We start from the raw sequence: 24,078 nt of genomic DNA on the forward strand, positions 1-24,078 counted from the left end.
CATTAGATTTCTCAAATTAAACTAAATGTATGATCATTCATTCTCAAACCAATTTAATGAAACTCAATTTTTTTTTATTACATTTAAAATTTATTATATATATATTTATTTTAATTGTTATTTTTATAAATTGAATATATTTAAATTACTATTTTTATAAATTTGATTATTTATATTTTGATGTATAATTTAAATTATTATTTTTTTTATAAATTTGATTATTTATATTTTAATATATATATATATATATATATATATTTACATTTTAATTATTATTTATATAGAATAATAAATATTTCTTTTAAAATTCTAATAAATAATTGATAAATACTAATAAATTTAAAATATTATTATGGTTAATATATTTTAAATTTATTAAAGTGAATATTTATTACACTATATAAATAATAATTCAAATGTAAATATATATATATTAAAATATAAATAATTATAAATTATAAAAAATAATAATTTAAAATATATATCAAAATATAAATAATTTAGTTTATACAAATAATAATTTAAATATATTAAATTTATAAAAATAATAATTTAAAAATATATATCTATATATATATATAATGAATTTAAATATAATAAAAAAATTTGAATTTGAACAGTAAATTAAGTTAGTTTGAGAATTAATAAATAAAGTAGGTTAGTTTGAAAAACCATCCATACTAAGTTAGTAGGGGCAAGTGAAGTGGGTCGGTATGTATATTGTAAATTTTTTATTCATACCGTATACCGTAATAGAAAAATCATTATTTCGATATACAGAAATCTTAGTATTAAACAAGTAGCATGCCGATCATACATATTATTGACATTATATCGCAATTTCGGTATCGATATTATATCATTCATACTAGAATAATATTAAAGTTTAATTATATTTTAATTTAATTTTAAAAAATTAAGTTGGTATAATTAATTAATATCAAATATGTTTAGAGAATAAAATAAATATATTAAGATTAGAGATAAATAATAGTTATACTTTTTAGTTTCAAATCTATTAAATAAATAAATAAATCTATTAAGATTAGACTGATACTTAAATTACGGTTACCGAAAGTTTAATTATGCGTAAATTTAATTATTAAAACGAAAATTAAAACTTAATTATAAATTTTATGTTGCTATATATATATGTCGATATTTTGAAAATCTGCATTTACTGTATTTACTGTACCAATAATTTTGATATCGATACCATACTTTTTTTGGTATATCAAAAATATCGATATTTTCAATATTTTGTAATACGGTTTTTCGATATACCGAAAATATCGGTAATTTTCTCTCCCTATAAGCATGATAAAAATCGTGTTTAAAAGAAAAGAATAAAAACGAATTTGATTTTCAATTTTTTTAAAAAAAATAATCTTAAGTTAAAATTGTGAGTAATAATAATAGAGAACTAACTTCCAAAATAAAAATAAATGATCATAAACAATGATAATAATAATAGTAAAAGACAGAATGAAAGCGACACCCGATTTAACGTGGTATTCAGCAAAAGCGCTGACTAATCCACGGGCAGAGCCACTGAAAAATATTTCACTATAATCGTTAACACGGATTACATATACTCAAAATAGTTCAAGAGAAAACTAACACTCAAGCCCTTTATTTATAGGGTCAGGTCAAGACATTTTTCTTGCTCACTTCCTATGTGGGACAAACACCCAAAAAGAATATTCTAGGCAAAGAAACCAACAAATCTCCACATTGACTTGAATATTTTCCCAGATGTGCCAGATGCATTATATTGAATGCCCTGATAAACAAAACAGATGCATTACACTGAATGCCCAAATGTGACCTGCTCTGCCTCAGGCCTTGCCCCTTCAAGGGCAATCAACAACTTCTAACATTGAGCAAGTTCAAACAGTGTTGAAACTTGCTCTGCGGAACTGACTTGGTAAACATATCACACTAGTAAAAAAGTAACATTTAAGGGCGGTTTTTACCGCCGTTATTGTATAATTTACCGCTGCTAAAAGACAATTACGGCGGTAAAATTACTGTAGTCAACCGCCGTTAATAGTTCCGCCGTTAAAGAGATTTTGACAATTAAGGGCGGTAAATTTACCGCAGATACTAGCTTTTAACTGCGGTTTATAAAACCGCAGTTAATAGTCTCTAACTGCGGTTTATAAGACCGCAGTTAATAGTCTCTAACTGCGGTTCCTAAAACCGTAGTAAATTATTTACTTATAAAGGCGGGATTTTCACTGCAAGTAATAGTTTCTAACTGCGGTTTAAAAACCGCAGTTAATAGTGGCTATAAAGGCGGTATAAAAACCGTAGTTAATAGTTATTTTTAGCGTAAGTAATAGTCTTTAACTTCTGTTTAATAACCACAATTAATAGTGTTCATAAGTTAACAGTTAGTTAACTATATAAAAACAATATTTTTATCACAAATAATTGTCTCTAATTACTAATTAGAATTTAAAAATAACTGATAGTTATAAGTGTAGTTAATAGTCAATTGTCAACAATAAAAATCATTCAAAATAATATTATATAATTAACACTCCATTTTTATATTATAATATTACCTAAAAATATAATTATATCCAAATATAATTACATCAAAATATAATTATATAATATTTAAAGTCATACAAAATAAACATTATTATATCAATAAAAATGATGATCAAATTCCAAAATTTGAAACAACTTTTCTTCCTTCTCCCTCTTCCTTTTCTTCCTTCTCCCTTCCTTTTCTTCCTTCTCCCGACCTATAAAAGATTCAAATACAAATTTATCAATTAGTAACAAATTACACTTTTTTACTCTCTTTTAACAAGCAAGAACTATGTAAAATATTTCCTATATTAAATAAATTGATATAAATTACATTTGATAAATTAATTGGAAGAGAGAATTCATGCTAATTTGGTGCTGCAAATTTCCCTCAAAGAAATTTTATTGTTCCATCTATTTGTCCTTGTCTTAAATTGGGGACGTCCTTGTTCCAAAAGAGATCACTATCACTTAAATAAAATCATGGAGAAAATGAGGAAATGAATTTAGAACATTCATTAGTTTTTTCAAATTTATATCAATGACAACCACATTTTGATAACCTAAAATTCATAAATAAAGTTAATTATATTCAATGACCAAATTTCTTTCATGCTTTTATTAATACACCATAACACAACTTAATAAATGCATCTTTACAAACTTACAAATAATCATTATCTACAAGATGGAGGACCTGACCAAACTTACAAATAATCATTATCTACAAGATGGAGGACGATGAAACAAAAGTACTATACTTACAATGCAGAAATCTTCTTCAAATGTTCAAATGTACCAGGGAGTACTATACTTACAATGCAGAAATCTTCTTCAAATGTACCGAGTAAGGTACTTACAATGCAGAAATCTTCTTCAAATGTACCGAGTAAGGTGAAGCGCTAGAAAGCTTCTTCAAATGTACCGAGTAAGGTGAAGCGCTAGAAAGATAATACTTCAAATGTACCGAGTAAGGTGAAGCGCTAGAAAGATAATAGGGAATATAGATAATGCGCAAGAGAATAGGAATTTAGATAGTGCTCGATCAATTAGAGTAGGTTGAAGCTCCACAAAAAGAGGAAGGTGAAACCGTGGAGAAGAAAATGGAGGACTGGGTGAAGTGGAATAAATAACCCTTAATTCCTTAATATTTTTATTATATTATATAATTAAAAATAACATAATATTAAATACAATAATTCTCAATTATATTTATAAATTTACATATTATATAATTCAAAGATATTTATGCATTTCATTTTTTTAATTAAATTCTTATATATTTTTATTCATATTTAAAAATTACAAATTTTATTTTATTTTATAAAGTACAAATATTATAAAAAATAAACACTAATATTAATTAAAACTGATATATAATTATAAATTTTATAAACAATAATTTTTTATTAAAAATAATTATATTCTCATACTAAAAAGTTTATATTTTTCCGTCGCTTTTATTATTACTTATGATTACCAGATTATTAACAATCCTAAATATTTATGTAAACATAAATTAGAAATAAAATAAAAAAATACTTTCACACACTTTCTTAATTAGTTTTTATTTTTTTTAATTTTCATTAATTAAAAACCAAAAATATTTTTATTGTATTTTATAATTTATAAATTAAAATACAAAAAATATTATTAATAATTAAACAAATTACAATTTCAAATAACTTTAAGTTTAAACTAAATTCAAAAACAAATATAATAAAAATGCTAAATAAATAATTGATGACAATTTATCTCCATTAATCAATAAGAAAATAGTCATTGAAATGATCAAATCTTTATTAAAATATTTTAGGAATGTAAATGAGATAAAAATGACTAGTCTTCCATATTTTTAGAATTTATTTGATAAAGAGTTTATCATAATATATATATCAAATTATAAAAGTTTACACAAAAACAAAAATGATAAAGAGTTTATTTTAATATATATATATATATATATATATATATATATATATATATATATATATATATATATATATATATATATATATATATATATAATTTTATAAAAGTAATTTAGATATAAATTTTGATTAAAATGATAGAGAGTTTATCTTTAATTAAAATATATGAATATTATATATATATATATATATATATTATTTGAAATTTAAATATATTATTTGTAAATATGATTAAATAATTTAATATAAAATTAATCTTAAATAAAAAAAATAAAAATATTTATGTAATTGTGATGAACTGTAATAATTACCTAGTTTTTATGAAGTTTGTTATCTATATAAATATAAAGTTATAAATTACACTTTTATTATTAATTAAAATTTAATTTTATGAATTAATTTGGGATGAATTAGTCTATTATTTAATTTATTATTTAATTAGTAATTAAATATTAATAAGATTTAATATTATTTTTAGAAATATTTATAAACTAAATATATATAAAATTATGAAACTTTTTATCGATATAATAGTTTAATATTTAAATTTATAATAATATATAATTATTGAATCAATCACTATATATATTTTATAATAATAAATATATTAGTGGTTATAACTAATTTCATTAAGGTTTAAAGTCATAAATGCTAACCAATAAATATATATATATATATATTATTTCAAGAATTTAATTAAAATATAAGTTAAAAAAATAATACAACAAAATGCTAAGTAAATAATTGATAACAATTTATCTTCATTAATCAATAAAAAAAATAATCTTGACAATATCAAATATTCATTAAATATATTTTAAGAATCTAAATGAAATAAAAATGACTAATTATTCATATTTTTAGAATTTATTTCACTTAAAAAGATAATAATGAATACCAAATTATATAAAGGTTTATACAAAAATAATAAATAGTTTATCTTAATATATATTTATATATTATTTTATAAAAGACATAATTTAAATATAAATTTTGATTAAAATGATAAAATGTTTATCTTCAATTAAAATAAATATAATATATATATATATATATATTATTTGAAATTTAGATATAATAGTTGTAAATGTGATTAAATTATTTACCATTAATTGTGATAATTACATTAACTAATCTTAAATAAAAAAATATTTAAAATATTTGTATAATTGTGATTCACATAACAAATTACTTTGTATAAGACATTTGTTATATATAAATATAAACTTATAAACAAGATTTTTTTATTATTTTGAATTTTATTTTATAAAATAATTAGTGATGAATTAGTCTATTAAATTAGTGAAAGAAAAAAATATTAATAAGATTTAATATTATTTTTAGTATTATTTATAAACTAAATGTATATAAAATTATGAACCTAAATTTAATTTAAATTTAATTCATATAATAAGTTAATATTTTAATTTATAATTATATATAATTATTGAGAAAGTAACTTCTTTAAACTTATATTTAAATTAAATTTCTAATATAATGCATAGAAATAATCTTATTTAGATTTTTAAAATTAAATTAATATTTATTTTAAACTTATTTTTATAAAAAAAATAAATAAATTATATATACATATGAGAGAGGATTGGGAGGGAACTTAGGGGAGGGAATAACGTGTTAATTGGTTGAAAAAACTAAATAACTTTCTCTTCTATTTTTTATTTTCCTCACACTCTTTCATTTTATTAACTTCAAATCATTCTCTTTCATAGTATATAATATAATATAATATAATATAATATAATATAATATAATATATATATATAATATATATATATATTATATTATATTATATTATATTATATTATATTATATTATATTATATTATATTATATACGATGAAAGAGAATGATTTGAAGTTGAAAAAAATGAAAGAGTGTGAGAAAAATAAAAAATAGAAGAGAGAAAATTATATTTTCAATATTTCATTTTAATTAATAAATTTTAATTAATAAATATATTAGCATATACTTGTAACTACAGTTTAAAAGTCTTAATATTTGTTAATATATATATATATATATATATTACATTATTTTATTATTTTATGAATTTAATTAGAATATAAGTTTAAAAAAAAATACAACAAAAATTCTAAATAAATATTTGATAACAATTTATCTTCATTAATTAATAAAAAAATAGTCTTGACAATATCAAATCTTCATTAAACATATTTCAATAATGTAAATAAAAAAAAACTAGTTTTCTATATTTTTAAAATTTATTTGACTTAAAAAATATAATAGTGCATACTAAATTATAAAGATTAAAAAATAATAAATACTTTATCTTAATATATATATATATATATATTATTTTATAAATATAATTAGTAATAAATTAGTCTATTATTTAATTATGAGAGAGAAAAATATTAATAAGATTTAATATTATTTTTAGAATTATTTATAAACTAAATCAAGTGGGTAGGATATAAAGCTATATATATAAATATAAAGTCTCAATATAATATTTTATTATTTCTTTTTTTTTTCATTATTAATTCATGTAAGGTATGTGAAAATAATATTTTATAAGTATATATATTTTAATTAACTTATCTAATATTCTCTTTTTAAATTTATCTCAATTAATTTTTTAAATAATAAAAATTAAAATATATTAATAATTTTTTTTTATTTACAATAATATAAGACTTTTAAATGTGGATCTATATAATGCAGTTAAACGTAAGATTTTAACTAAGGTATAAAAAACAAAAAACTACCGTTAGAGATAAGATTTTAACTATGGTATAAAAAACTGCAGTTAAAGATAAGATTTTTAACTACGGTTTTTATATACCACAGTTAAATGTAAGACTTTTAAAAGCGGTTTTATATACCGTAGTTAAATGTAAGACTTTTAAAGGCGGTTTTATATACCACAGTTAAAAACAAGGTATTAACTACGGTTTTAAATACCGCCGTAAAATTTCACCGTTAAAAACACATTTTTTACTAGTGTCAGCTGGATTGTCTGCAGTCCCCACTTTGTTTACCTTGATCCTCTTCTCACTTCTCAGAAAATGGTACCTCACATCAATGTGTTTTGTTCTTTCATGGTGAACTTGATCCTTGGTTAATCATATTGCACTCAAACTGTCGCAGTACACTGAAGCCTGATCGTGGTGTAGACCCAAGTCACTAACCAATCCTTTCAACCAGATTCCCTCCTTAGAAGCTTCTGTCAAAGCCATATATTCTGCCTCTGTAGTAGACAAAGTTACTATCGGCTGCAGAGTAGCCTTCCAACTCACAACAGAACCACCAAGGGTGAATACATAACCGGTCATCGATCTTCTACTGTCTACATCTCCAGCATAGTCAGAATCTGAGTAACCAGATACTAGACACTGACTATCACCATAATAACTAAGACCAATATCAGATGTACCCCTGAGATAGCGGAAAATCCTCTTCACTGCTTGCCAGTGTTCCTTACCAGGGTCTCCCATGAACCTACTGACAACACTAACAGCATGTGCAAGATCCGGTCTGGTGCAGAACATAGCATACATTAAGCTTCCCACTACACTAGCATAAGGAACATGTGACATGTATTCCTTCTCCTGAGATGATTTGGGTGCAAATACTACAGACAAATGTGAATTTGAAGCACTAGGAGTATCAATGGGCTTAGCAGTAGCCATTCCAAACCTCGATAGAACTTTCTGAATATATCCCTTTTGTGACAAGAATAGCTTCTTATGACTTCTATCTCTGTAGATCTCCATTCCCAGAATTTTCTTAGCAGCACCTAAATCCTTCATTTCGAATTATATACTGAGTAGTCCCTTCAACTTTTGAATGTCAGACTTCTTCTCAGCAGCTAGCAACATATCATCTACATACAATACCAAATAGATGAAGGAACCATCTTTGAGCTTGTTGTAGTAGACACAATTGTCATACGGACTCCTTGAATAACCAATCTTAAACATGTAGTTATCGAACCGCTTATACCACTGCCTCGAAGACTGTTTCAGTCCATATAAGGACTTCTTCAACTTGCAAACATATTACTCTTTTCCAGGTTCTTGAAAACCATCTGGCTGAGTCATGTATATCTCTTCTTCCAACTCTCCATGTAAGAAAGTTGTCTTCACGTCTAGCTGTTCGAGTTCCAGATCCTGATGTGCAACTATAGCAAGTAACACCCTGATGGAAGTATGTCTGAATACTGGTGAGAATATCTCATTCTAGTCCACTCCCTCTTTCCGACTAAACCCTCTAGCAACTAACCTAACTTTATATTTGACCCCCTCAACTGGTGGCAACCCTTCCTTCTTCTTGAACAACCATTTACAAGTGACAACCTTTCTCCCTGGTGGTCTTCTAACTAATTCCCAAGTCTGATTCTTTTGAAGTGACGCCATCTCATCTCTCATGGCAGCAAGTCATTGGACAGACTCAGTACCCGTAACAGCTTCCTTGTAAGTGGATGGCTCATGAGGATCCACTTCCTCTGCAACCTATAAAGCATAGGAAACTATGTCCTCATAGCCATACATTATAGGAGGTATACCAAAATTAGCTCTTCTAGAGCGATTAAGAGCTAGATTTTGATGTTCTACAGATGATGATGGAGCAACTGAAAAATCTGCCGCTGAAAGTGGTTGAGAAAAACTCTCCTCTACTTCACAACTAGCCTCAGTCTTTTCCTGCTCCACCTGTTTCTCGACACCACAATCTACCGGAATGGTGAACTTCACAGTTGGGTTAAACATGAAATTTTCATCAAAGACAACATTCCTACTCAGAATAACCCTCCTCTCAGAAGGGGAACAAATCCTATATCCTTTCACATCATTCCCATAGCCTACAAATACTCCCTTCTTTGCTTTTGGCTCCAACTTCCCCTCATTGACATGATAGTAGACCGTGCAACCAAAAGTTCTCAAAATAGAGTAATCAACAAGCTTCCCAGACCACAGTTCATAAGGAGTTTTCAGATTTATACCTGTGTGAGGTCCACGATTAATTAGATAGCATGCTGTGTTAACTGCTTCAGCCCAAAACATTCTTGTTAACCCAGCATTTGAGAGCATACACCTAGCTCTCTCTAGTAGTGTCTGATTCATACGTTCTGCTACACCATTCTGCTGAGGTGTATTCCTAACCGTATGATGTCTGACAATCCCCTCAGTCTTGCAAAACTCATTAAACTCAGACCAACAGAATTCTAAACCATTATCAGTTCGTAACCTCTTGACCTTCTTCCCAGTTTGATTCTTCACTAATGCCTTCCACTACTTGAAGTTCTTGAAAGCATCACTCTTATGCTTCATTATGAATATCCAGGTCATCCTTGAATAATCATCAATCAACGACAGAAAATACATGTGACCCCCCAAAGACTCTACACGTGACGACCCCCAACAATCAAAGTGGATGTAATCAAGTGTGCCTTTTGTTCTATGAAGTTAAACCCCTTCTTTTCCAAAAGACTTGGAGATATCAGATTCTTCGTCATGTGTGGAACATGTCTAACTTCGTTCAGTGTACGAAATTTTCCATCATGAGTCCTAATATTGATCGAGTCCATCCCAACCACCTTGCAAGTAGAGCTATTGGCCATAGAAATATTTCCACCATCCACATGCTCATAGGTTGAAAACCATTCCCTCCTAGGACAAATATGGTAGGATGCTCAAGAATCCAGAACCCACACATCAGTGTAATGTGTGTGACCATCAGCAACTAAGGCAATATCCTCTTCGGAGTTTGTACCATCTTCAGCAACTGCAACAGTACCTGGTGCCTTCTCATGTTGACTTTGTCTCTTCTTTGGACATTCATTCTTCCAATGTCCCTTTTCCTTACAGTAATTGCACACATCTGTTGGTTTCGAACCCCTACTGACTGGTTTCTTGGGGAACTTCTTTTTCCCCGGTTTATCATATCCCTGATGGTTGTTTACAACTAGTCCAACAGCTTGACTATCCGAAACAGTGCCACTGCAGCTATGCCACAATTCTCTACTGTGAATGGCAGATCTAACTTCTTCTAGAGCCAATGAATCTTTACCACTAATGAAAGACTCCCTAAAGTTTTCATATGATATTGGTAAAGAAACTAACAGAATCAAGGCAACATCCTCATCATCTATGTTAATATCAATATTACGCAGATCTAATAATATTGCATTTAATTGATCTAGATGGTCTCTAAGAGGTGTACCTTCCTGCATACGCAGACTGAACAGACGTTGCTTCAAAAGTAACTTGTTGGTTAAGCTCTTCTTCATGTATAAAGTCTCCAACTTAGACCACAAACCAGCAGCGGTTTCCTCCTCAGCCACCTCAGTAATGATATCGTCTGCTAGAGCTAAGAGCAATGTTGAGTGTGCCTTTTCTTCCAACGACTCCATATCAGCAGGTGGTGGGACAGGTGCGGGCTTCATCAAGGGAGCCCATAGGCCGTGTTGTTTCAACAATGCCCGGACCTTGATCTGCCACAGACTGAAACTATTCCTCCCAATAAACTTGTCGGCTTTCAAACTTTTACCTCCAACCATCGTTTTTGCCTGAGCAGATTTGAAAAACTCTGCTCTGATATCAATTTGTTATAACGGATTCGAGAACAATGATAATAATAATATTAAAAGACTGAATGAAAGCGACACCCAATTTAACGTGGTATCTAGCAAAAGTGCTGACTAATCCACGGGCAGAGCCACTGAAAAATATTCAACTATAATCGTTAACACGGATTAAAGATACTCAAAATAATTCAAGAGAAAAAACTAACATCCAAGCCCTTTATTTATAGGGTCAGGTCAAAACATTTTTCTTGCTCACTTCCTATGTGGAACAAACACTCAAAAGAGAATATTTTAGGAAAAAAAACCAACAATATATGAATTCATCTCCATCATAATAAGAACCCAAGATGTGGGGACAATGCAGTACCCATGCCCTTAAATAGTTATATTAATGAACTCGTCTATTTTGCCCTGCCGTTTTTTATAAATTTTATCTTTTGATTCATTTTATTGTTATCTACAAATTATAAATAAATATAATTATTTTAGAAATATTATATTAAATAGTTATGAAATTATTAATAGTAGTTGTTGAGTGGTTGATTGCTCTTAACTGTTCCTTACTCTCTATTTTCCTTTCACAGAAATGGCAAATCAGTAATATATATTTAAAATGACTATTTTATCTCTGACAGAGCAGAATAGTTGGGAGGAAATGATCCTATCCATTAGAAATTTTTAGTTGAGAATTTATGTTTTTGGTTTATTATTTGGTAATAGGGATGATAATGGGATGGAAAATACATTTATCATTGTGGTTCCGTTTTAATTTAGAGACTTTTTTATTATTATTCTTATCCCCGTTTAGTTTTGAATAATTCATGTGGAGCACCGTTTATACTATATTTTCTAAAATAAAATTAAAATTTTATATAATAAAATTATATACAAGATTTTTTAATATAATATATATGGTAATATATTAAAATTTTATATTATTATAAAGAAATAAACTTATAACTCTTATAAAATATAATAAATAAATAAATATATTGGTGATTTTATATGTTTAATTGTGTTTATAGTGTTCGGGGTAGAATCGGAGTGAGATCGGGGTAACACAAATATCATTCCCGCTTCATCTCCTGTCAACTATCGGTCAAATCGGAAAAAAATATTCCCAAATGAAGCAATTCAGTTTGATTACTACGGATGATTTCAAATTATTATATTTACTTGACAAATACAAAATTTTAAAATTAAAAGAGTAGGATGTCACGTAGATCAAATGACTAGATTAAAAAATATGTAACAATTACATGGCAAAATATTACACCGTTAGTTTTTTCATCTGAATAAAAATGACAGAATTTTATAAGATGATAAAAAATTTTAAGCGGGACAACCTCATGATGAGATAAATATAATATTCTTTTATTTATATATATATATATAAATATATATATATATATATATATATTAATTCATAAATGTTTTGTTCATATTTAAATTGGCTCAATTGTTATTTGAGGCTCGAATTTAGGTCGTTTTTTTTATCAAATGTGGTCGAACTTTGAATTATGTTATATGAGCCTTGAGCTATCAAAAAATTTAATCATTTGATGATATCCTAATGGACAAAATATGTGTTATCTTATAATAATGTATAATTTTTATTTTTCTAATTAATTTGTCACGTTTTAAATGAAATGCTATTTAGAGATGTTTTGGACATAATTTTTAAATTTAATATTATTTTTTAGATTTACGCATTCTAATTTGTTAAAGTTAATATAAGTGACTACAAAAATGTGTAATCTAAAAAAAAAGATTTGATTTTTTTGAATAGAGATAGATTTTGTATTTAATTTTCAAATAACTTTATAACAACGTAACACTATGTGGCGGTCTATCAATTTGGACATATTTGTGTTTTAAATTGAATATTTTTTTGAGATATACTCATTTAAAATTGTTGAATAAGAGGTTGAATGCCTTAAGAAATGTTTAATATGTGAAAATATATTTTAAAAAAAAAATTACTATTTTGTTTGTACAAATATGGTAAATTAATTAAAAATTAAAACTATTATGTTAAAGTTTATTTGTTTATAAAAAAATCTTAAATTACTAAAATTAAAATAGTAGAAGTCTAATTTCACACTTGAAAGTTCAAATTCCATTTGATAAAAACATCTAAATTTGAGCATAAAATAGCACTTGAAATTATTTAAATCTATTTAGATTATTCTTTAATTTGAACTTTACCCGTGATTCTTTGGACAAAAACTTAGATTGCCAAATAATTTTGTTTTCCACAATTTCTTCTATGCAATAAATTGGAGTCATCCGCTAAAATAAATAATATAAAAAATCCAACAAAAGTTGGGCTTAAGCTAATTTCTTTTAAACCAACAGTTTGGTTGACTCTTTGTTTTATTTCTTTTAACCCAACAGTTTGTTTGCCTTCATGTTTTTAGTTCGATTTTAAATCTGGTATGAGTTTAAAATAAAAATATTAATTTTGTAATATTTTATTAGGCTAGGTTTGGTTTGTTATGAGGTATAAGAAAGTAGATATAATATAACTATATCTATAGTAAATTAGATTTGTTGTTTGGTTGATTAGATTTTATATCTATAGGATTATTTAGGTATAATTTATACCTTCAAAAGGGTATAATATAGTAACTACTTCTACTAGGTAAAAGTATATATAAGGTTTAATATTTCACTTTTATCTTTACTGTTATAATTATTAAAAATTTAATTTCTTTATTATATTTAAAATATAATAATAAAAATATAAATTCGAACTAAATACTTATTTATATTTAACTATGTTTAATTTTCTAATTTAAATAATAATAATAATAAATAAATAAGTACTTATTTTTATTTAAATTTTAATTTTTATATATTTTATTATAACTTTAAACAAAAACTTATATTTTTTAAGTAATAAAAAATTAAATGTGAAAAATTTATATATAGTTAAATATAATAATTATTTAAAAAAACTAATAATGTTAATTAAAAAAATAATAGTCATATATAAAATTAATTTATAAAATAAAATTGTATTTATAATTAGTCATATATAAAATTAATTTATAATATTATGAATAAATGATATTTATAATTAAATATATAAATTAGTGATATTATTATTAATTAATACAACTTATATCTATATAATTTATTTTTGAAACTAATTTATAATTATACCATTCTAATTTCAAATATTATAAATATTTATAATAATACATAAATTTAAAAAATAATTATTAAATATTAATTCATATATAAATAAATTTTATTTATATAATTATATAAGTTAAATTATAAGAAATTATATATAAAATAATACAAACCTTATTATTTATATTAAAAATGCATTTATATGATAATTATATATTATTTTTTGTATTAATTTTAATATAATTAATAGTACAAAATACCTATAAGATAAATATTAAAATAAAAAAATAATTTATATAAATATAAGGATAAAATAGTCTTTTAAACTTTGTACTACTTTTTAATACTACTAACTAAACATAAAAAATTAAAATCTATATAATATATACATATTTTATACTCCATACCAAACACCAATAACCTATATAATTTATAACTCGTAATACCTCCTTACAATTTATACCCCATACAACTTATACTTATATAACTAATATCGCGTAACAAACACTACCTTAGGATAGTCCACTTTATATTTTTTTGACGAAAATATCTCTATCGTGAAACGCGATAGCCCATTGAGTTTCGGATAGTCCATCGAGAAATACTCAATTTTTTTCATTTCATTATTTTCTTTTCTCTCTCTTCTCTCTCTATTCCGCGTTCTCTCTTAGACGGCGGCAGAACCCTAGGCGACAGAACCCTAAACGAACACATCATACAGATCGATGACCAAAACCCGTTCTAATATCATGTGTTCATCTTATTATTCATCATACGTATCGATTTATGTTTTTATTTCCACTATATTCATCTTTAAACCCTAAACCTGATTGTTCTTATTTTCGTTTTAGGAAAGATGAATAATAAGAACTACCTCATAGTTTAGGGTTTGAAAATGAACCTAATGGAAATAAGAATATAAATCGATACGTATGATGAACAATAAGATGAACACATGATATTAGAATGAGTTTTGGTCGTCGATTTGTATTTGTATTATGTGTTCGTTTATGGTTCGCCGCTGTCGCCGTCTAAAAGAGAATGCGAGTAGAGAGAAAGAAAAATAACGAAATAAAAAAAATTGAATATTTATATAAAAAAAATTACTTTGCAAAACGTGATAGAGTATTTTCTTAAAAAAAATATAAAGGGTCAAATTAAAAATTATTCGGTGACCACGGCTATCTTTAGAGTCCTTTCGTTACATTTCCCTTAAATGATCGTTATTAATGAAAATAATATATAATTTATAAGTTTATTGCAAATAATTCATAATTTTAGTTTTAAAATATTAATTATATTATAAAAACTGTATTAATTTGAAACTTAATATGGTAAAATACAAAAAATGATGAGTAATTGGTGCAGTATGATAAACGAGATAAGGAAGAGAGAGAAGAAGGCAGGAAGATAAGATTCTTCGCTGACGATCAGACTAAGGGAAAGAGAAAGAGAGATTTGCTCAAGGATTCAAATTCTAGTAGACACCCTCCTCCTCCTTGTTAAGCGCTGCAATGCTAGCATCAGTAGCAGCAACTCTAAATCCCGGCTCTTTGCCCGCCACCGCCATCGCGCATGGCAATAGAACCCACCTCGACCATATACAATCTATTCCATCGCGCGGACTCTGCTTCCCACTTGTAGCTCCGGATAATCGAACACTGAACCTCGCCACAACCGTCAAATGCGGCGGTAAGGTAGAAACGCGCTCTGTCAGAACAGCAGTTGCTGCTGTTGATTCCCTGGATCTTGCTGAAAAGGTTAGTTCTTCAATTCTTATCGATTGAACCCTTAAATTGGGATCTATTGTTAAGCTTGAGTGCTTATTTGCATTGTAACCACCTGTTTACAGCTTGTGCTTTAATTAATTAATCATCCAACCCCATAATTGGCCATATAAGGCTCTGGATTCACTTTTATCATTACTTTGTTCCACAATTTCATGTGCCAGCGGAACCTATTCTTTGATGGCTTAGGCTTTTCTTAAGTAATCTAGAACTTAGCAGTCAAGGGCATCATTTTAAATCACGCATAGCTTCAATGGTTATTGACATATAAGCTCAATTAGACTGTTTATGACTTGTTTTTGCTCAGACATGGTGAAAATTGAAAGAAAATTGATCATAACAATCTATCCACTGAGGCTGTAGTGGAAGATACTATCTATAGCCCATTTTCATGGTTGATGATATGTCCACTGCTGAAGTGAAAAGCTAGATGATAAATTCCCTTTGTCTATCTGCACTAATCTTCTTTGGGGGACTGCCTGATCTAGATGCTCCTGAGCTCAAATGAGAAAATGATAGTTCAAAATGAAAACAAAACAAACAAATGTTAATATTATAAGAAAGTGTAAGAGGGTTAAAGAGACCTGAGATCAAGAAGTTTGTTAGACTGAAGTGTTATTGTTGTTGTTCTATCATGAGATGCAGGAACAAGCTAGCAATAAGTACTATTTTGTGGTGGCAAATGCGAAATTCATGCTGGACGAAGAAGAGCATTTCAAGGAGTTGATGTTTGAACGCCTCCGTCTCTTTGAAGAACGAAACAAAGAGCAGGACTTTTGGCTTGTGATTGAACCAAAATTCTTGGACAAATTTCCCAACATCACCAAGAGATTAAAGAGACCTGCTGTTGCTCTTGTCTCAACTAATGGTCCTTGGATCACGTAAGATAGTACCGTATCTTCTTTAGTTTCTACATACTTTGCTTTGAATCAAAATATAGTCATGAGCTTATTTATGGCTAATCATAAATGCAGGTTCATGAAGTTGAGGTTGGACAGAGTTTTGTGCGAAAGCTATGAAGCTGACAATGTAGAAGAAGCGTTGGCATCTAACCCGACTGTTATAAACTTCCCAGAGCCAGAGAAATGGACTGCTCCTTATAAGAAGTATGAATCTGGATGGTGGGAGTCTTTCTTGCCTCCAAAGACAGCATAAAATCTGCTCCATGGCATCATACCGGCTTGCAACAGTAGTGTGTTTCTCTCGTATTTTCTTCACCCGAGCAGGTTAGGTCTGGGATGGGATAAATAGTAAGGTGTATCATGTATTGAGTGCAAAATAGGATTTGGTCTGTGTACAATTTTTGTTTACTAGAGATTTTTTAGAAAATCCCCAATTCAACTTCCATTTGATTTTATGTTTTACCCTGCACCTCCATGATTTCCCCCCACTTCAATCCAGCTTGAGATCAAATGGGAATATAGTGTGGATCATATTATATATAGGAAAAATATCCCAAATATCCATTATAATATGAAGCCATCATCATTATTAGATATTGGTAGCATCTATTTTTGTTTTGACAAAACCATGGAAGGTGGATCCCATTTTACAATAAGTCCCAATATTATTAAAAAATTCGTACTATTTTTTAAAAACATTTTTAAATATAAGTCAAATTGTAAAAATTGAAACGAAATTTCAGACATTTTTTTTAAACCTCACAATTTGAGGTTCCTTATTATTTTTATTTTTAAGAAAATGACTTAACATAATTTTTTTTATGCTGAATACTTATTTTAAGGAATGAAACAAACATTCAAATTACAAAAATATGAATAAAAGGAAATACAAATCTTTATTTTTTAACTTGCCTTGAAAGAAAGAATTTGAGTGACTTTTTCATATTAAATTCTCCAATTTTTGTATAGACTCCAATTCTGCTCACATATGGATATTCTTCTCCACGTTCTCATGAGCGAGTTATCATCCGTCACAATATCTCTCTATACCTCATCAATATCTCGTCGAACTCTAGAGAAAGGTCTTGCATTTCGCTCAACCCAAACAAGATAGACAATAGGAGCGAAGCAATATTTAAACACATCCGAGAAAAACTGATCACCCTTCGCTTTGACGATAACAACTTACTTGATATTCTTCCATTCCATTGGGAAATTGAGAAGCTTCATGTTTGAGAATCTTTTCCACAACTCCGATGCGAACAGACAACACTCACTCAAATAAATGATTCATAGTTTCCTCTTGACCATCACAAAGGACACAATTAGTATATGGAATGTCCATGTACCTTCTACTATGATCATTTGTTTGAGAGTCTTTCCCGAATTAATAACCACATAATAACTTGATGCCTATGAATAATTCTGGAAGACCAAACAACATAGCACCAACCAACAATATCACCTCTACAATCTCTACAATGAATATAATCTCAAGCTAAACTCGAAACAAATTTCTCATTTTGCTCAACAATCCAATCACGAGAATCTCTACGATCATTAAGATGCAAAGTATGAATAACATTGAGAATTCTCATACTTTCTGTAATACACCTCAAAAGGTTGTTTCACTCCCCCGTCTTTGACTTCCTGATCCTTAGCCATTTAACAATCCCGCTCTATCCGAATTCTTCCAAACTCCTTGAGGACTATAAGTTCCTTATTGAAATTTATACAACACAAGCTTTTTGTTTTAAACACTGTTAACTTATTATCCATATAATATTTACAAATAAATAAAATATTTTTTTATTAATTTATCTATCGAATTTTAACGGATTCTCAAACTTTAGAGCATTTCCAACGCATGACCTGTGCCCGCATCGGACAGCGTGGAAAAGGGCAGGTCATTGGTTTTTTTCATTTTTTGCATTGTAGATAAAAGGAAAAAGAGTGCAGTGCCCTCTATGCCGGTCATGCCCTCTTCTGACTTTTTCATGATTAGATAATATAATATATTATATAATATAGGAATATTTTTTTTCTACTATTTTTAAGTAACATTAAATAAATATATATTTTAAAATTTACTATAAAATAGGAATATTAATTATATATTAAATTATAATAATATTAATTATATATTAAATTATAATAATATTATAATATATTTTAAATTATAAAATATTTTATATTTTATTATAATATAAAAATATTAGTTATATATTCTCAAATTTTCCTATAATATAGTAATATTAGTTATATTTTATTTATGTATGTCATTTTCAGTTTTTATGTAGGTAATTTTTAGTTTTTAATATTATAATATATTTTAAATTATAAAAATATTTTAAATTAAATTACTTATATATTTAATTAATAAATATATATTTTAAATAAATTAATATTTTTTTATTAATTATATTAACACGTTTTAAAGTTTAAATTCTTAAATTTTCCTATAATATAGGAATATTAGTTATAATAGTATAAATTAGTTATTTATTTAAAACACCTTTAAATTATTTAAATAAGAGGGCGGGCAGAAGCATTGGAGTGTTTTGCCCAAGTTCAATATGTGCCCGCTTTATGCTGAGGTGGAACATTAATTTGACAAAATAAGAGGGCAGAGGTCATTTGCGCTGCTGATGCTCTTAAAACCATGAGGAATTCAAAATTATAATTCAAAATTCAATTTATAAGTTGTAAGGATTGATGTTATGGCAAGATAATATTGGGTGAAAACATCTTAGGCAATAATTAGCCGTTTTTATAGTTAATAATAATTATCAAAGTAATTAATGCATCAATTTGCAAATTTAATTAAAGGTATTTCCTTTCTCTTTCTCTTTCCCTTTCTCAATTTAAATAATTTTCAGATCCAAAGCTATCTCTCCCGGGAAATTTGAGGAAATGACCCCAAAAAGGGGGCTAATAGCCGATGGTGCGGGCCACTAATTTTTATAGCGCTGGTGACCCCCAAATTTTTTAATGACCATTTTACCCATGCGTCACGCACCCTCCAGATGCGTGACGCACCCTGAACCCTATAAAGACTTAATTTTTTTTTCATTTTCGTTTCATTTTCTCTCTCATCCATTCTTCCCTTTCTTCTCCGCCCGCCGTGAACCCTAATGGTGGCGGAGAAGACTTTCTCTCTTTTTCATCGCTGAAGAACCGATCGAAGAGGCACCGTGGACCATTCCACCATATTCAATGGCCTATAGCTGCGAAGAACTTCCAACGGCGAACGACGACGACCGAAGATAAAATTTCCACTATATTCGTTTATATTTTGTGTTGATTTCGTTTACATATGATTGTTTGTGTTGATTTCCTTTACATATGATTGTTTGTGTTGATTTCTTTTACAGAACATCATTGATTCGCCCTGATTCGTTGAATGCAGGTTGGTTGGTTGGATGCGTCACGCAGGGTGCGTCACGCAGGGTGCGTCACGCAGGGTGCGTCACGCAGGGTGCGTCATGCAGGGTGCGTCACGCAGGAATCTTGAATCTTTGTGGTTGTTCAGGAGCCGATCATAGAACTGATTAATGGAAATCCTAAGGCTGGCTGGAAAGCGGACATGAATCCTAAATTTTATAATTTCACAGTGAGTTTTATGGGCTTAGTTTAGATTGTGCTTTATTTGCCAACTCAATTTATGAATGTATTCCTTTCTAATCATGTCAACTATCATTTTAGGTTAGCCAATTTAAGCGTCTTCTTGGTGTGAAACCTACACCTGCACATGCTTTTAGGGGAATTCCAATTGTTGTTCATCCAAGAACTTCAGATTTGCCAGCTGAATTTGATGCTAGAACAGCTTGGCCTCAATGTCACACAATTGGAAGAATTCTTGGTAGTTCACTTATATTGTCTTTTTACCAAATTATGTTTTTCTTTTCTATAAGCATTCATTCTAATGTTTCTCTTGTCTCAATTGTGGTGATAACTGCTGCACTGTTCCAATATAAAGATCAGGTAATGAGAAACACTACTTATTTGCTTTCCTCAATTAAATTTGGTGGATTTTTCAACTGAATAATGAGTTCTTCCTTGTTAATATATAGGGTCATTGTGGTTCTTGTTGGGCTTTTGGTGCTGTTGAATCCCTATCTGATCGTTTTTGTATCCAATACAACATGGTGATTTTTTGTCACAGACAATCTTGAAAAGTTTGTTTATGTTTTAGTCGTTATATCATCATCTTATATAACTGAACTTTACTTCATTACAGAATATATCACTCTCTGTGAATGATATTCTTGCTTGCTGTGGATTTTTGTGCGGTAGCGGTTGTGATGGCGGTTATCCTATTTATGCTTGGAGATACTTTAAGCATCATGGTGTTGTCACAGAAGAGGTTGAGATTATCCCCTACTGTGCACTGGAATGTTCTAGAACTTATCTATAGTCTTTTTTTAATCATTTTTGTTGTTGGCAGTGTGACCCTTATTTCGATAGTACTGGTTGCTCCCACCCGGGATGTGAACCTGCATATGACACTCCCAAGTGTTCGAGAAAGTGTGTAAACACAAACATGCTCTGGAAGAAATCAAAGCACTTCAGTGTCAGCGCATACAGAGTCGGTTCAGACCCACACAGTATTATGGCAGAAGTTTACAAGAACGGACCAGTAGAAGTTGCCTTCACTGTTTATGAGGTAAACTAGAAAGGAGGAAATTCAAATTATCAGGATTTACTTTTGTTGTAATGTTGCTACAAGCTTATTTGCTTTCTTTCGTGGATGCAGGATTTTGCGCACTACAAATCAGGAGTTTACAAACACATAACGGGTGATGTTATGGGTGGTCATGCTGTGAAGCTGATTGGATGGGGAACTTCTGCTGATGGGGAAGACTATTGGGTAAATGTTCTTCTTTTGTATTTGGAATGAAATGTCATTGAATTAGTGTTATGAATAGGATAAAATCACAAAATTTGGAAGAATGAGCCTAAATTTATGCTAATTTTCCGATTCCTAGATTTTCATTGCAATAATTGAACTTTTTCTTAATAATTTGCAGCTTCTAGCAAATCAATGGAACACAGGCTCGGGAGATGTGAGTTCTGTTTGTTGGTTACTTGGTTTTAGTTGAAAGCCTAAGAATGTTCCTGATTATGGTATTTATCTTTAGTTATCTGGAAATCTTTTATGTAGTTTCTTGATTTGGTATAACCTCTAACAGCGTCCAAGAAAGGAAATTTATTTATTTGTTTGTTTGTTATATAACGAGCTAAGGAACGCCACCAAAAACTTTCGCCCTGACAGTCTTTTTGGCGAAGGTGGATTCGGTTATGTATTCAAAGGTTGGATTGATGAACAATTGTTCACTACTTCAGGATTATGGACACAAAATTAGAAGGACAATATCCTCAAAAGGGAGCTTTTATGGCTGCTAACCTTGCTCTGCAGTGTCTAAAATCAGAGCCTAAAGTACGCCCAAAAATGTCACTGGTTTTAGCCACCTTAGAAGAGATCCAGTCCTTGAAAAACACATCCAAAACTCGAACTGCTAATGACTCGAAAAGTAACTTACCACCAAAAACGCATCATTGCTCGCCCATGAATACGACACATTCTGCTGCCTCTCCATCACCAGCCCACCGGCAGCAGCCTCGAGTACGATGAACAAATCTTTTTTTTTGTTAGAATTGTCTTATATGTTGTGCCAATTTGAGTTTTGCTGTAAACTCTGTACTATGTATATATACAACACATTTGTTATAGATTATTCTTCATTTAAGTTGGTTCAAGCATTTAATTTATTTATCTCGATCACAATCATAGTCACGATAATTGGAGAAATAGCAGAAAAGTAAATTATTTTTTTTATTTGTTATTTGATAAGAGAAGTATGATTGAGGTAAATCTTTGAATTTTGAACGAAATGATTTAATGGTTTAGTTTCAAGTTATAGAGAGTTAAACAAGTCTGGATAGTTACAAATAAATTGTGATTTGTGAACCAGAAGTTGTGATTTGAGGTAAATGTAATGCTTTACAATATAAAAGTTTACAAATAAATTTTAACAGAGTCCAAGATAGTTAAATTGTTATTATTTGAAGTTAAAATTTGTAGTAGAATATCTCATTCCAACATAAAAGGCACAAACACTAAAACTGATATAAGCAGAATTCAGTACAATAATGAGTAGCAGAATTGAAGCAATTAACCTTAATAGGCAGAGGGGATCATCAACAATATATGCACAAGATTTGTCTGAAACTAAATACCCTAAAATGAACCCAAGAAAATATGTGATGTTGTTGGTAGTTCACCATTCAAGAGTTCACAAAGTGTTAAAACATTTTCAAGTTCTAATAAAATCTCAGTATCTCTATTATAGGGACAAACCACCCTACCACCTCGGAAAGAAGTAGTCTGCAGTCCAACTCTGCTCAACAACCTCCCTTACTTTCATATTGTACTCGCATTTGTTTTCACTGAACATCCTTGCCGCTTCTGAGTTGCCAAGTGAGTTTGGGTTCGGGTCACAAAGCAACGACTGCAGAAAAAATAGAACCCTTATAAGTTTTGATGTAATTTTGATCAGATGCTATCCATGACTCATGTTGTTGTTAGCAATGTAACTAATTAGGTATAACTTTTTGTATTTTTTAGTGTGAGCTTGGTTTAGTTAGTTCCAACTTCAAAATCAAACAAACCCATACCTGGATGGAGGTAAGTATAGCAGTTACATCATAGATTGGGCTCCATTGATTTTGGAGAAAAACCAAACAAATATCCAAACTGCGTGACGCACCTGCGTGACGCACCTGCGTGACGCACCTGCGTGACGCACCTGCGTGACGCACCTGCGTGACGCACCTGCGTGACGCACCTGCGTGACGCACCTGCGTGACGTACCCGTATTTCGCCGCCGGTGACATTTATCTAATAAATCTCCATTCCCTAAACCCTAACAAAACAATGCGAAAGAAATAAAGGAAGGAGGAAGAATACCAGTAGTAGCGGACATCTCCTTCGCTGGGATTCCGACGTCTTCGTCGGGGGTCGTCGTCGGAGTTCGTCGTCGGGAGTTGTCTTTTTAGAGAGAAGGAAGAGAATGGAAGAATGGGAAGTGAAGAGAGAGAACAAGAAAGAAAGAACTGAGAAAAACTGGAATTTTTTTAATTATATAGTAAGGGCATTGTGGACTTTTCACAATGCCCTCAGGTGCGTCACGCAACGGGAGGGTGCGT

The 24,078-nt window shown here is 29.0% G+C and overlaps 3 protein-coding genes across 3 annotated transcripts; 2 read left to right on the top strand and 1 right to left on the bottom strand.

The window, feature by feature from the left end:
• Positions 1 to 7,578: 7,578 nt before the first annotated feature.
• LOC124921022 (secreted RxLR effector protein 161-like) lies at positions 7,579 to 8,265 on the bottom strand. Its single transcript, XM_047461624.1, has one exon. It carries the CDS (start codon positions 8,263 to 8,265, stop codon positions 7,579 to 7,581), a length of 687 nt encoding a protein of 228 aa, XP_047317580.1.
• Positions 8,266 to 15,541: 7,276 nt separating this feature from the next.
• LOC124920755 lies at positions 15,542 to 17,338 on the top strand. Its single transcript, XM_047461307.1, has 3 exons — positions 15,542 to 15,940; positions 16,613 to 16,848; positions 16,942 to 17,338. Exons 1-3 carry the CDS (start codon positions 15,695 to 15,697, stop codon positions 17,120 to 17,122), a joined length of 663 nt encoding a protein of 220 aa, XP_047317263.1. The 5' UTR covers positions 15,542 to 15,694; the 3' UTR covers positions 17,123 to 17,338.
• Positions 17,339 to 20,214: 2,876 nt separating this feature from the next.
• On the top strand, positions 20,215 to 22,504 carry LOC124921033 (cathepsin B-like protease 2). Its single transcript, XM_047461635.1, has 10 exons — positions 20,215 to 20,278; positions 20,385 to 20,482; positions 20,575 to 20,731; positions 20,849 to 20,853; positions 20,943 to 21,017; positions 21,110 to 21,235; positions 21,317 to 21,535; positions 21,626 to 21,739; positions 21,900 to 21,952; positions 22,216 to 22,504. The coding sequence occupies exons 1-10, from the start codon at positions 20,215 to 20,217 to the stop codon at positions 22,502 to 22,504; spliced, it is 1,200 nt and encodes a 399-aa protein (XP_047317591.1).
• The last annotated feature ends 1,574 nt before the right edge of the window (positions 22,505 to 24,078 follow it).

This window comes from Impatiens glandulifera, chromosome 1 (assembly GCF_907164915.1).
Source record: "Impatiens glandulifera chromosome 1, dImpGla2.1, whole genome shotgun sequence".
NCBI classification, from domain to species: Eukaryota; Viridiplantae; Streptophyta; class Magnoliopsida; order Ericales; family Balsaminaceae; genus Impatiens; species Impatiens glandulifera.